This window comes from Procambarus clarkii, chromosome 76 (genome assembly GCF_040958095.1).
Source record: "Procambarus clarkii isolate CNS0578487 chromosome 76, FALCON_Pclarkii_2.0, whole genome shotgun sequence".
In the NCBI taxonomy this organism is placed as follows: Eukaryota; Metazoa; Arthropoda; class Malacostraca; order Decapoda; family Cambaridae; genus Procambarus; species Procambarus clarkii.
This window is the reverse complement of record NC_091225.1, coordinates 11,123,167-11,136,656: the sequence shown is the minus strand read 5'-3', so window position 1 is coordinate 11,136,656 and position 13,490 is coordinate 11,123,167. Positions and strand designations below refer to the sequence as shown.

General features: G+C 41.9%; 1 protein-coding gene across 1 annotated transcript in view; it reads right to left on the bottom strand.

The window, feature by feature from the left end:
- LOC123771429 (small ribosomal subunit protein mS27) overlaps positions 1 to 13,490 on the bottom strand; it is a 190,125-nt gene that overhangs the window by 98,965 nt on the left and 77,670 nt on the right. The window contains exon 4 of the mRNA XM_045763934.2: positions 4,854 to 5,115. Within this exon, the coding sequence (XP_045619890.2) occupies positions 4,854 to 5,115 (262 nt within the window). The remainder of the gene's footprint in view (positions 1 to 4,853; positions 5,116 to 13,490) is intronic.

Below are 13,490 nucleotides of genomic sequence, written 5' to 3'. Positions count from 1 at the left end.
TCCCTCCCTGCCTCTCCCTCACAAGCTCTGCCTGCCCACCTCCCTCCCAACCTCCCACTGATTTGTGGCAGACGTATCTTTGTAAATTAATTTAAAGGCTGAAGCGTGATTAGCTAGCTACATGTCGTAAAATCTCCTTATAGACATTTTCTGTGATAAAACAAGGTGAGTGAGGGTGGACAGATAAGGGAATACTGTTCTGTAAACCTCACTTGGTTTTCCTTCGTCTGTGTCGTTATAGTTCAGTGACCCCTGACTTTGAAAGTTTCAGACTAATAAATCATTTCTAAAATCAATGCTTTAATAGCTTTTTATTATCCTAATTAAACTAAACTAAATAAAACCGAAAATATACTGTAATATGATAGACATCTGCTATTTGAGAAATTATTTGTTATTGGAACAACTCCAGCGTGAGCGAGTGGACGGGTCTAATCCCTGTACACACACACCATGCGTTTCTCGTTTCAATTCGTCGCCACAGTTCAGTGACTACGGCTCCGAAATAATAAAATTAATAAATCATTTAATCAATGGTCATTTAACAGATGATGAGATTATACAAAATGTTACTGGCACTGTTGACGTTCCCAGCACCAGCACAGCCGTACCCAGCACCAGCACAGCCGTACCCAGCACCAGCACAGCCGTACCCAGCACCAGCACAGCCTTACCCAGCACCAGCACAGCCGTACCCAGCACCAGCACAGCCGTACCCAGCACCAGCACAGCCGTACCCAGCACCAGCACAGCCATACCCAGCACCAGCACAGCCGTACCCAGCACCAGCACAGCCGTACCCAGCACCAGAACAGCCGTACCCAGCACCAGCACAGTTGTACCCAGCACCAGCACAAAAGCAGCTGAAGCCAACACAGCAGCAGCGAGCACCAGCAAAGCTGATGCAAACATCTAAAAACATCGTGTGTGAAGTGAACAATTAGAATAAGTGATAAATTCAAGTGTGTACATAGTGTTAAAATTAAAGTTGCAATAATTCTAATGTACAATAGTTTTCAAGAACTGTATTGTAGTACTCAACATACAGCAAAACCACTTTTAATAATACAGTGCTAATGGCTTAATGCACTGCAGTACTGTACCTATTTACTGTAGAGCATTCACAACTTCACAAAACTTCAAGATGGACATAACTCCAACAATAAGGTAAATACATGAATTACAGTATTTTTAGTAGAGTAGTAAAATATAGGTACAGTAAGTAATATGATACAATGCATTTTTATTGTGTACAAGAAAAAAAAAGACACTGACGCAAACGCCTCTTGAAGGTCACCTCTTGCAACGAATCCAACGCTCCAACGAACTGGGGGTGGTCCCATATAGTACGTTGAATCGAGGTTGTACTGTATTTGCATGTTTTGTACACCATAACGAACTACTAAGTTGGTCTTGTGAGTCAAAAAGCAACGAGGAGTGACCGCCACACACCAGCGAGCCACTCACTGCCACTCCCTCCCTCAACACCACCTCACTCACCCTCATTCACCCCCCACAATACTCTTTCTGTATTTATTCACTATACACAGACGTTATATATACGTATTTACATGTTTTGTTCACCATAACTGTACATCTAAGCTTGTATGGTGAGTAAAGGCCATAAGACGTAGCTACTCACACAGTCAGCTGATCGGCGGCCGCCCTCAAGGCCAGACGCACTAATATTTGTCCTCCAACAATATTGTTTGTGGTGTTATTACGCTATATACGCATATTATATATAAGTATCTACCAGTTTTATTCACTATGCCTGTACAAATAAGCTAGTATGGTGCCCAAAGACCATAGTGGCCATCAGTAAACACCATGCCAAGACGTGCAGACGACGCTCTTCCCTCACCAAAATGGCGGCTCCCAACCTACTCCTCTCACTGTTATCTAACACTATACACACGTTATATATAAGTATCTACATTTGTGTTCACCATATCGAACCACTAAGCTGGCATGGTGAGTGCAGTCAATAAATAGTGGCCACACACAGTCAGAAGACGACGCCACAACCCTCCCTCCACAGCCTTACTCCTCCCTCCATGGAGCACAGCGCTAAATATCACCACAATCCTGCTATTATCAGAATCCTGGTCAGTTTTATCAGTCAGGGGGCTTCAGTAATACTATCACTGCTAAATAATAGCAGTGTCATATATATTATGGTATTTGTAGGCGATGCTGTGGTCACAAGCTGAACAGCGGTGCTGTGAGCTCGTGCTGCGTGCGCCAGCCTTGGTGGCTTGCTCAATACTGACGCTGTAACACCCAAGAATGTTGGCCTGGATTTTTTTTCTAGGTGGCATCTGGCAACTATCGGTCGTGGCTGTACTATAGCTGCCCCTATCCCAGGCGGGGAGTTTAAATTATAGCGCTAGACACGAAATCATATATAAATGATGTGCGCGGTTTCGGTTTTGTCACTGATATCATTTATATATGATATGCGCGGTTTGAGGGTTAAAAACAAGCTACGTGTTATACAACTTTGTGAAAACAGCCGGTCGACTTCAACTGTTGCCAAGGAATTTAATATAGGCACTAGTACTGTTCTGATATAAGAAAACAAAAAGAGAAATATCTGAAATACATTTCAACCAGTGAGAGTGAAGGTGCAAGCACTAGCAGAGGGTGTGGGAGAAAAACTTTGAAAAATTCTACGCATGTACAGTTGGATGAGGCTGTGTACAAATGGTTTGCTCAGCACCGCACAGCTGGCGTGACAATTTGCGGCCCAGAAATACAAAATGCTGCAAGCAGATTTGTAGAAAGCCTTGGGATAAAGGATTTCCAAGCTAGTGAAGGGTGAGTTGCAAGGTTCAAAGGGAGGCACAATATTGTGAAGAGGAAAATTGTTGATGAAAAATTGAATGCAGATATGAGCAGTGTAGAACCATTTAAACATAAATTAAGAACATACATTTCGTCAAATAATTTATATTCTTATCAAATTTATAATGCTGATGAAACTGGGCTGTATTGGAGCAGTTTACCAGAAAAACTCTAGCTATGAGGAGTGAGGATTGTGTGCCAGGTCATAAGGTTAACACTATCACACTCCATTGCCGGCATACGTCATCATGCATTTTTCTCGAGTCATCTTGGTTGCCTCCGTCTTGCGTCACTCATTAAAAATATTTGTTAAAAACTTTAATTTTATCCGATCAATCTGGGAGTGATTTCAAAATGAGGCCTTTAGATTGCGCACAATTTGATACCAAAATGAAAGACATAACACGAAAATTGATGCCAGAACACTGGACAGATATAAATAATTTTGTGGTGATGAGCGTCAAAAAGTGTCAAACTTTTAAAATATTTGCTAAAATTCCATTTATTGTTGTTCTATTATTATGGGACTAGTTTTAAAATACGCGCCTTTATATTGTGAACAATTTGATAATGGCGACAACCTTGATAAGCCCAGAGGAGGAATCCCCCAAACATAACCTAGGCAAACCTAATCAGAAGCTAGGCAAACCTCCTCCAGGAAAATACAAATAAAAACCTTAAACACTCAAAAATACACCACAAACAACGAGAGAGAGAGAGAGACATCCGCCGCGATTATGCAAGCTGCACAAAACACCATGCACCCCAGTCAACAACAACACTCCTTACCCAGGGCCAGACGGAGATCCCCATGAGCCCCGCTGAACCCCTAGGGCAAAGTCAAAGACAAGCGACACTAACCTCAATGGGAGTGTAATCCCGAACGTCCCAGTGAAGAAAACTTTGAATACACAAGGGCAGTACCTACCGGGCACTTAAGGATGGTAACCCTAGACGCATGCAGCACGAGTACTTCTGAGAGCACCTGGTCACCACACAATAAACACATAGCCGGCATAACCACAAAGGGTAAAATCCAGCAGGAGAATTAGGCCAGAGGTAACGTCAGCTCTATACGGCAACAGTCGACAAACTGACAGTGTGGGCGCTTGGGCCACCTAGGCGTGGCCACCTCCCCCCTCCTGATCCTATAGCATGATATATAATAAGATCTATTATGTTCAGAAACCAAAAAAGCACAAAAGCAATGAAAATCTTCACAAAGAATTCAAGCGCGGTCATCACTAGTTGAGACACACTGGCAAACTGAGGTGCGGCATGCGCTTGGTAGACCCAGACGTGTATAAACAAACTTGAAAAGTGAGGCAAACCTCGAATACCGAGTCAAATTTTACAAAGAAATTGAGCTCAAAAACCGAAAATTCAGAAAGAGGAGCATTCGACAACTGAGATTCTACTATACAGTGGTACCTTTGTTACCTTTATCGTAATCCATTCCCAGACACACATTGTCATCCAAAAATTCGTCAACCAAAACGAATTTTCCCATAAGAAATAATATAAATTGAATTAATCCATTCCACATCCTCAAAAATATTAACTTAAAAATATAAGAAAATAAAGATTTTCTCATAGAACATGCTAAAGTTGTAAGCAGAAGGTATAGACCACTGCACTAAAGTATAGAGCCATCCTGCTGTTACAAAATAACACCACTCTTCCATTACAAAATATTAATTATGCATCATAAATTTGGTATTGTATTACAGTGATTTATGTATACAACTCACTCGAGGATCCCGGGTTTGATCCCCCAGGGAAGACAAACAGATGTGCATGCTTCTTTTCCCCGATACCACTGTTCACCTTGCATTAAATACATACCCGGGAGCCCGTAGTGACCTGAGGGGGGGGGGGGGGCCTCAATCAGCCTACATACAGGTGTCCTGTCCCTGACATCCAAAACTATTAAATAATTATAAGTCATTCTGAAACATCAAGCTTTCTCATACTAACTACTGTACTGTATACTGCTGCTGGCAAACCTGTGTAGTTCTTTTGCTCCAAGAAAGTATCCATGAGAAGGTTAGATGTATAATGATCTGGAAATATGCCATAATTGAGAGGATCTGAGAGCATCTTGAGAAGAGTTTGGGTGCAACCCGCTTCCAGCAGGACACGCAGCACTGCATGAGGCGTTGATGGCAGCATTCTCACTGTTTCTGGTGAACGACGAAGGCGGTGAACTAAGTCTTCAATTTCCTCAACAAATTCTTCTGCATTTGAGCTTTCTATCTTGTTTACAAACTGTAAATGATATTAGAGTCAGCAGAATAGTTACTTATCTCATAGCATACTAAAACTAATACTATATTTCAGGTGACAAAATAAAATTATTTAATAACATGTAATAATGTATAACAAGGAATGTTTGGCAAAGAAAACCAGTGTGTGGAGTTACACAAACTGATAGAATCAGCAGAAAAACAACTTTCCAGGATGAGCAAGTACCAATAACAGTTGATAAAATCCAGCACTGAATGTAATGAAATGCCTCTTCCTGGTAAAGCCCTAGTGGCTCCCTGAAGTTATCTTCCACAGGTTGTTCAATACAGTGGAAGTTCGACTCAATTTGGTGAATCTCTGGTTAGTACGCACGCTTTCCAGGCAAGATTTACTCACCCAATTCGACGAACTCTGGTTCGCTGAGGCGATGACTTATTTAGGATGTTGAGATAGTTCACAGACTGGTGGAAAAGTTTTCCAATCATATCACAGGTTAGCCCTTGTGCTACTCTGGGCCTTAACCCATAAATGGCGCATGGCTATATACCATTTGACACCCACAGGCGCATACAAAAAAACAAAAACTTTTTTTTTTCTAACCTGTTAATTTGGGTTCACTGATCATGGGAAAAATAATAAAAAAATCGTAAGTGGCATATATTGCCCGCTATAGGGCGGGGAAGTCTGGCAAAAAAACAGGCGCTGACTCAGCGTGTGTCCCAGGAGGTCTGTTGCTTGCCAGCTGTCAGGCCGGAGTTGCCACAAAGAGATAATTACCTAATTATTTCAATGTCTCTGATTTTTCATAGTTTTTTTGCTATATTATTATTCAATAGTGTGTAGTGTGATATAGTTATATAATAAAATGAGTGAATCATGGCTGTACTCAAAAATATGGTGTGCATATTGTTGATTCAATTATGTTCATCAAATAGTGAACAAATACTTTGTCGGTTATTACACTATATACACAGTTACGTATAAGTATCTGCATGTTTTGTTCACCATAATGAACCACTAAGTTGCTATTATAAGTCAAAAAATAACATGGAGTGACCGCCGTGTACCAGCCAGCCACTCACGCCCTCCCTCAACACCTCACTCGCCCACATTCTCCTCCCACAATACTGTTTTTGCTTTTATTCACTATATACAGATGTTATATATAAGTATCTACATTCGTGTTCACCATAACGAACCACTAAGTTGGCAAGCTGAGTGGCAGTCCGCCACTGGCTGCTACTTCCTCTCTCCCTCAAGTCACCTGACTCGCCCACATTCTCCTCCCACAATACTGTTTTTGCTTTTATTCACTATATACAGACGCTATATATAAGTATCTACATTCGTGTTCACCATAATGAACCACTAAGTTGGTATGCTGAGTGGCAGTGGCAGTGGCAGCCAGTGGCAGCCCTCCACTGGCTGCCACTCCTTCCCTCCCTCACCTCACCTGACTTAACACCATTCTCCACCCACCATACTGTTTTTGCCTTTACAGTATATACAGACGTTATATATAAGTATTTAAATGTTTTGTTCACCATAACTGTACATCTAAGCTTGTATGGTGAGTAAAGGCATAAAGACGTAGGACCTCACACAGTCGGCTGGCTGCCGCCCTCAAGGCCAGACTCACTAATATTTCTCCTCCAACAATACTGTTTGTGGTGTTATTACGCTATATATACACATTATATATAAATATCTACCTGTTTTATTCACCATACATGTACAAGTAAACTGGTATGGTGCCCAAAGACCACAGTGGTCACCAGTAAACAACATGATAAGTCGTGCAGACGACGCCACCACCCTCACCAAAATGGCAGATCCCATCCTACTCCTCTCGCTGTTTATACCCTCTATACACACGTTATATATAAGTATCTACATTTGTGTTCACCATAGCGAACCACTAAGCTGGTATGCTGAGTGCAGTCAATAAAAGGTGGCCACACACAGTCAGAAGACAATGCCACCACCCTCCCTCCCACAGTATTACTCCTCCCTCCATTTAGCACAGCGCTAAATATCACCACAATCCTGCTATTATCAGAACCCTGGTCAGTTTTATCACAGTCAGGGGTCTTCTGTAATACTATCATCGCTACATAATAGCATGAACAAGTATATTATGGCATTTTTAGGCGATGCTGTGGTCACAAGCTGAACAGCAGTGCTGTAAGCTCATGCTGCATGCGTCAGGCTTGGTAGCTCACTCAATACTGAGGCCCCTAACACCCGGGAATTTAACCCACAATTTTTTTTAAAATGGCGTCTGTTTACAAGAGCCCTGATGAAGGTGTGGTGAACCCCCGTGTATCTGCGGGCCATTTAAATCTTGCGTAGTACTCCAAAGCATCATAGGATGCGATGCGCAATTTACTGTAAGTCGGTCAAAGCATCATATGATGCGATGCGCAATTTAAGGGTTAACCCTTAAATGGCGCATAGCTATATACCATTTGACACCCACAGGCGCATACCAAACAAAAAAAAAAATATATTATTTTTTCTTCTTAACCTGTTAATTTGTGTTCACTGATCACGGGAAAATAATAAAAAAATCGTAAGTGGCATATATTGCCCACTATAGGGCGGGGAATTCTGGCAAAAATCAGGCACTGACTGAGCGTGCGTCCCAGGCGGTCTGTTGATCGCCAGCTGTCAGGCCGGAGGCCGGAATTGCCACAAAGAGATAATTACCTAATTATTTCAATGTCTCTGATTGATTTTTCGTAGTTTTTTTGCTGTAATATTATTCAATAGTGTGTAGTGTGATATATTTATATAATAAAATGAGTGAATCATCGCTGTACTCAAAAATATGGTGTGCATATTGTTGATTCAATTATGTTCATCAAACAGTGAACAAATACTTTGTCGGTTATTACACTATATACACAGGTTATATATAAGTATCTGCATGTTTTGTTCACTATGACGAACCACTAAGTTGGTATGCTGAGTGGCAGTGGCAGGCAGTGACTGGCTGCCACTCCCTCCCTCACCTCACCTCACCTGACTTGCCACTATTCTCCACCCACCATACTGTTTTTGCTTTTATATACAGACGTTATATATAAGTATTTACATGTTTTGTTCACCATAACTGTACAGTGGTACCTCGGAATGCGATTGTCCCTGTATGCGAGATTTTCGGAAGGCGAGGTGTATTTACTCCAAAAATTTGTCTCGGAAGGCGATGGTTACTTCGGGAGTCGAGTTTGAACGCGAGTTTGTTGATACGCGTACAGCCGACCTAGCGCGTGGTCGTTCGGCGATCGTCGCCACTCTGCCCCGCTGCCCCTCAGTTCACCATTGTCTCGTGCGCAGTGACTACCCCCACATCAATTCTTGTCGTGAATTTTCAGTGTTTTGTTGGATTTTTGGTGATTTGTCTATACAATTTGTTATTATATATCTCACCATGAGTCCCAAGAAAGCCAGTGGTAAGGATAAAGGCCAGAAAGCTCATGTGAGGATGACAATAGAGGAGAAACAAGAGATCATTCGAAAGCATGAGAACGGTACACGTGTTGTTGATCTTTGTAGGCAGTACAACAAAGCGACATCAACAATATGCACTATACTTAAGAAGAAAAATAAGATTATGAGTGCTAATGTGGCAAAAGGAGTAAGAACATTAACGACACAAAGACCACAAATACTTGAAGAAGTGGAAAAGTTGTTATTAATTTGGATACACGACAAGGAGTTGAGGGGTGATAGTGTTTCGGAGGCCATTATTTGTGAGAAAGCCAGGGTGTTGCACGAAGACCTTCTAAAGAAGACCCCTGCAACGAGTGATGCAGATAAGAAAGAGTTTAAGGCAAGCAGGGGCTGGTTTGAAAAATTTAGAAAGAGAAGTGGTATCCATAGTGTTACAAGGCATGGGGAGGCAGCCAGCTCAGACAAACCAGCCGCTGGACGATTTATTGACGAATTTAAAGAGTTTGCACAGGCTGAGGGATACCTACCGCAACAAGTGTTTAATTGTGACGAAACAGGACTGTTTTGGAAAAGAATGCCTAAGAGGACATACATTACCAAGGAGGAAAAATCCTTGCCTGGACACAAGCCTATGAAAGATAGGTTTACGCTTGTGCTGTGTTCAAATGCGAGTGGCGATTTAAAAATTAAACCCTTGCTAGTGTATCATTCTGAAAATCCAAGGGTTTTCAAACAGTATAATGTGCAGAAAACCCGTTTGTCTGTGATGTGGAAGTCTAATAAAAAAGCATGGGTGACTAGGCTTATTTTTTCGGAGTGGGTGAATGAAGTGCTGTGCCCTGCCATAGAAAAATATCTGCAGGAGAAACAATTGCCACTCAGAGCCATGCTTCTCCTTGACAATGCTCCTGCTCATCCTCCAGGCTTGGAAGATGATTTGATGCCTCAATACAATAAATTCCTCACAGTTAAATTCCTTCCTCCTAACACCACTCCTCTAATTCAGCCTATGGACCAGAAAATCATAGCGAATTTTAAGAAACTGTATGAAAGGGCACTTTTCCGGAAATGTTTTGAAGTGACTGAAGCCACAAACCTCACCCTCAAAGAGTTCTGGAGAGAGCATTTTAACATTTTTAGTGCTTTAAAACTCGTTGACAAAGCCTGGCAAGAAGTGACTCAAAGAACCCTGATCTCTGGCTGGAGAAAATTGTGGCCTGAAGGTGTGAGAGAACTAGACTTTGAGGGGTTTGAGCCTATAAATGATGCGCCTATTGTTGAGGAAATTGTTAGTCTAGGCCAGAAAATGGGCTTGGAATTGGATGGTGATGATGTGGAGGAGTTGGTGGAAGAACACAACGAAGAACTGACCACCGAAGAACTCCTAGCCCTTCAACAGGAACAGCAAGCCAACACAGCAGCGAATGATTCTGCAGTGGAGGAGGAGGTGGTGGCAACAGCACCAGCGAATGTCCCTTCTGCAGTAATTAAGAAGGTGTGTCAGATGTGGGAAGAGATTCAAACAACTATTGAACATACTCACCCAGACAAAGCTGTAGTAGGCCGTTGTCTTAATCTTTTCAATGACAATGTGATGCCTTACTACAGAGAGAGCTTGCGAAGAAGGGAAAAGCAAGCTTCCATGGACAAATATTTGGTGAAGAAATCGAGCAGTGAGCCTCAACCAGGACCTAGTGGCACTCAGGTTAAACGTCCCAGGGAGAGCACACCAGAAAGGTCCTCACTGCCTGATGTGATTATGGAAGGGGACTCCCCTTCCAAACAGTAACTCCTCTCCTCCTCCCCCCTCCTCACCATCTTCCATACGCCTACAGCACTCGACAGTAAGGTAAGTAATAACTGGAACATAGTTTTGTAGGTTTATTTAGATGAATTAGGTAAATTAGGTATAAAAATTTAGTTTGATGTGGGGTTTTTGGGGTAGTCAGGAACGGATTAATTCATTTCCCTTTATTTCTTATGGGGAAATTAACTTCGGAATGCGAGTTTTCGGAAGGCGAGGCGTCTCCAGGAACGGATTAAACTCGCATTCTGAGGTATGCCTGTACATCTAAGCTTGTATGGTGAGTAAAGGCACAACGACGTAGCTACTCACACAGTCGGCTGGCTGCCGCCCTCAAGGCCAGATGCACTAATATTTCTCCTCCAACAATACTGTTTGTGGTGTTATTACACTATATACACACATTATATATAAATATCTACCTGTTTTATTCACCATACTTGTACAAGTAAACTGGTATGGTGCCTAAAGACCATCGTGGTCATCAGTAAACAACATGGTAAGTCCTGCAGACGACGCTCCTCCCTCACCAAAATGGCGGCTCCCAACCTCCTACTCTCGCTGTTATCTTACACTATACACACGTTATATATAAGTATCTACATTTGTGTTCACCATAGCGAACCACTAAGCTGGTATGGTGAGTGCAGTCAATAAAAGGTGGCCACACACACTCAAAAGACAACGCCACCATCCTCCCTCCCACAGCATTACTCCTCCCTCCATGGCGCACAGCGCCAAATATCACCACAATCCTGCTATTATCAGAACCCTGGTCAGTTTTATCACAGTCAGGGGTCTTCTGTAATAATATCATCGCTACATAATAGCATGAAGTATATTATGGCATTTTTAGGCGATGCTGTGGTCACAAGCTGAACAGCAGTGCTGTGAGTTCATGCTGCATGCGTCAGGCTTGGTTGCCGACTCAATACTGAGGCCCCTAACACCCGGGAGTTTGGCCCACGATTTTTTTAAAAAATGGCGTCTGTTTACAAGAGCCCTGATGAAGGTGTGGTGAACCCTGTGTATCCGCGGGCCGTTTAAATCTTGCGTAGTACACCAAAGCATAACATGATGCGATGCGCAATTTACTGTAAGTCGGTCAAAGCATCATATGATGTTATGCGCAATTGAAGGGTTAATGCCTTCAACACTGCCAGGCGCATGAAAAAAAAAATAAAAAATTTGTCATATGAAAGTGTTCATTTTTGTTCCCTGAGCACAGGAAACATAATAAAAAATGATAAGTGGCATATTTTGGCCGCAATAGGGTGGGGAAGTTTTGGCAAAAAAAAAAAAAAAAAAGAGTTATTGACACAGCAAGCGTCGGCGGAGGTCTGCTGCACCCAAGCTGTCAGGCGGGAGTTGCCACAAAGATATTATTACCTAATTATTTCAATGTCTGATTTTTTCTTATTTTTTTTTTTTGCAGTAATATTATTCAATAGTGTGTAGTGTGATATATTTATATAATAAGATGCGTAAACCATCGCTATACTCAAAATTATGGTGTGCATATTAATGATACAATATTATGTTCATAAAAAATAAACAAATAGTTTTGCTGTTATTACACTATATATATACACACACACACACACACACACACGTTATATATGGCAAGTTTGCCAAAACATCTGCATGGTTTGTTCACCATAACGAACCACTAAGTTACTATTATGAGTCAAAAAGCAACGAGGAGTGGCCGCCACACCAGCCAGCCAGCCACTCGCTGCCACTCCCTCACTCAACAACACCTCACTTGCCATCATTCCTTTTCCCACTATACTGTTTTTACTTTTATTCACTATATACAGATGTCTCATTGAAAACGACAAAGTTTTAGATTTATGATTCTGGCACAAATCTTCTCAATATTCCTATTTTTTCTGAAGCAGGAAGATTAACCCTCAAACGGCTAGGGGCCCTAATGGAATTCACGCCCACAGGCACAACAAAAAAAAAAATTCCAAAAAATTCTTTCGTCTTATAGAAGTGTTCATTTTTGTTCCCTGATCACGGAAAAAATAACACAAAAATCGCAGGTGGCATATTTTAGCCGCAATAGGGTAGGGAAGTCTGGCAAAAAAGGGGCGTTGGCAGAGCCTTCGCCAGACGAGGTCTACTCCGCCCGAGCTGTCAGACGGCAGTTGCCACAAATATATTATTACCTAGTTATTTCAATGTCTGATTGTTTTTTTCTTAGTTTTTTTGCAGTAATATTATTCCATACAGTGAATTGTGGTATATTTATATTATAAAATGTGTGAACCATCGCTGTACTCAAAATTATGGTGTGCATATTAGTGATTCAATTATTATGTTCATAAAACAATAAACAAATAGTTTTGCTATTGTTACACTATATACACAGGTTATATATAAGTATTTGCATGTTTTGTACACCATAACGAACTACTAAGTTGGTCTTGTGAGTCAAAAAGCAACGAGGAGTGAAACACCAAACACCAGCGAGCCACTCACTGCCACTCCCTCCCTCAACACCACCTCACTCACCCTCATTCACCTCCCACAATACTGTTTCTGTATTTATTCACTATACACAGACGTTATATATACGTATTCACATGTTTTGTTCACCATAACTGTACATCTAAGCTTGTATGGTGAGTGAAGGCCATAAGACGTAGCTACTCACACAGTCAGCTGATCGGCGGCCGCCCTCAAGGCCAGACGCACTAATATTTGTCCTCCAACAATATTGTTTGTGGTGTTATTACGCTATATACACACATTATATATAAGTATCTACCTGTTTTATTCACCATACCTGAACAAATAAGCTAGTATGGTGCCCAAAGACCATAGTGGCCATCAGTAAACACCATGCCAAGTCGTGCAGACGACGCTCCTCCCTCACCAAAATGGCGGCTCCCAACCTATTCCTCTCGCTGTTATCTCACACTATACACACGTTATATATAAGTATCTACATCTGTGTTCACCATAGCGAACCACTAAGCTGGTATGGTGAGTGCAGTCAATAAATGGTGGCCACACACAGTCAGAAGACGACACCACAACCCTCCCTCCACAGCCTTACTCCTCCCTCCGTGGAGAACAGCGCTAAATATCACCACAATCCTGCTATTATCAGAATCCTGGTCAGTTT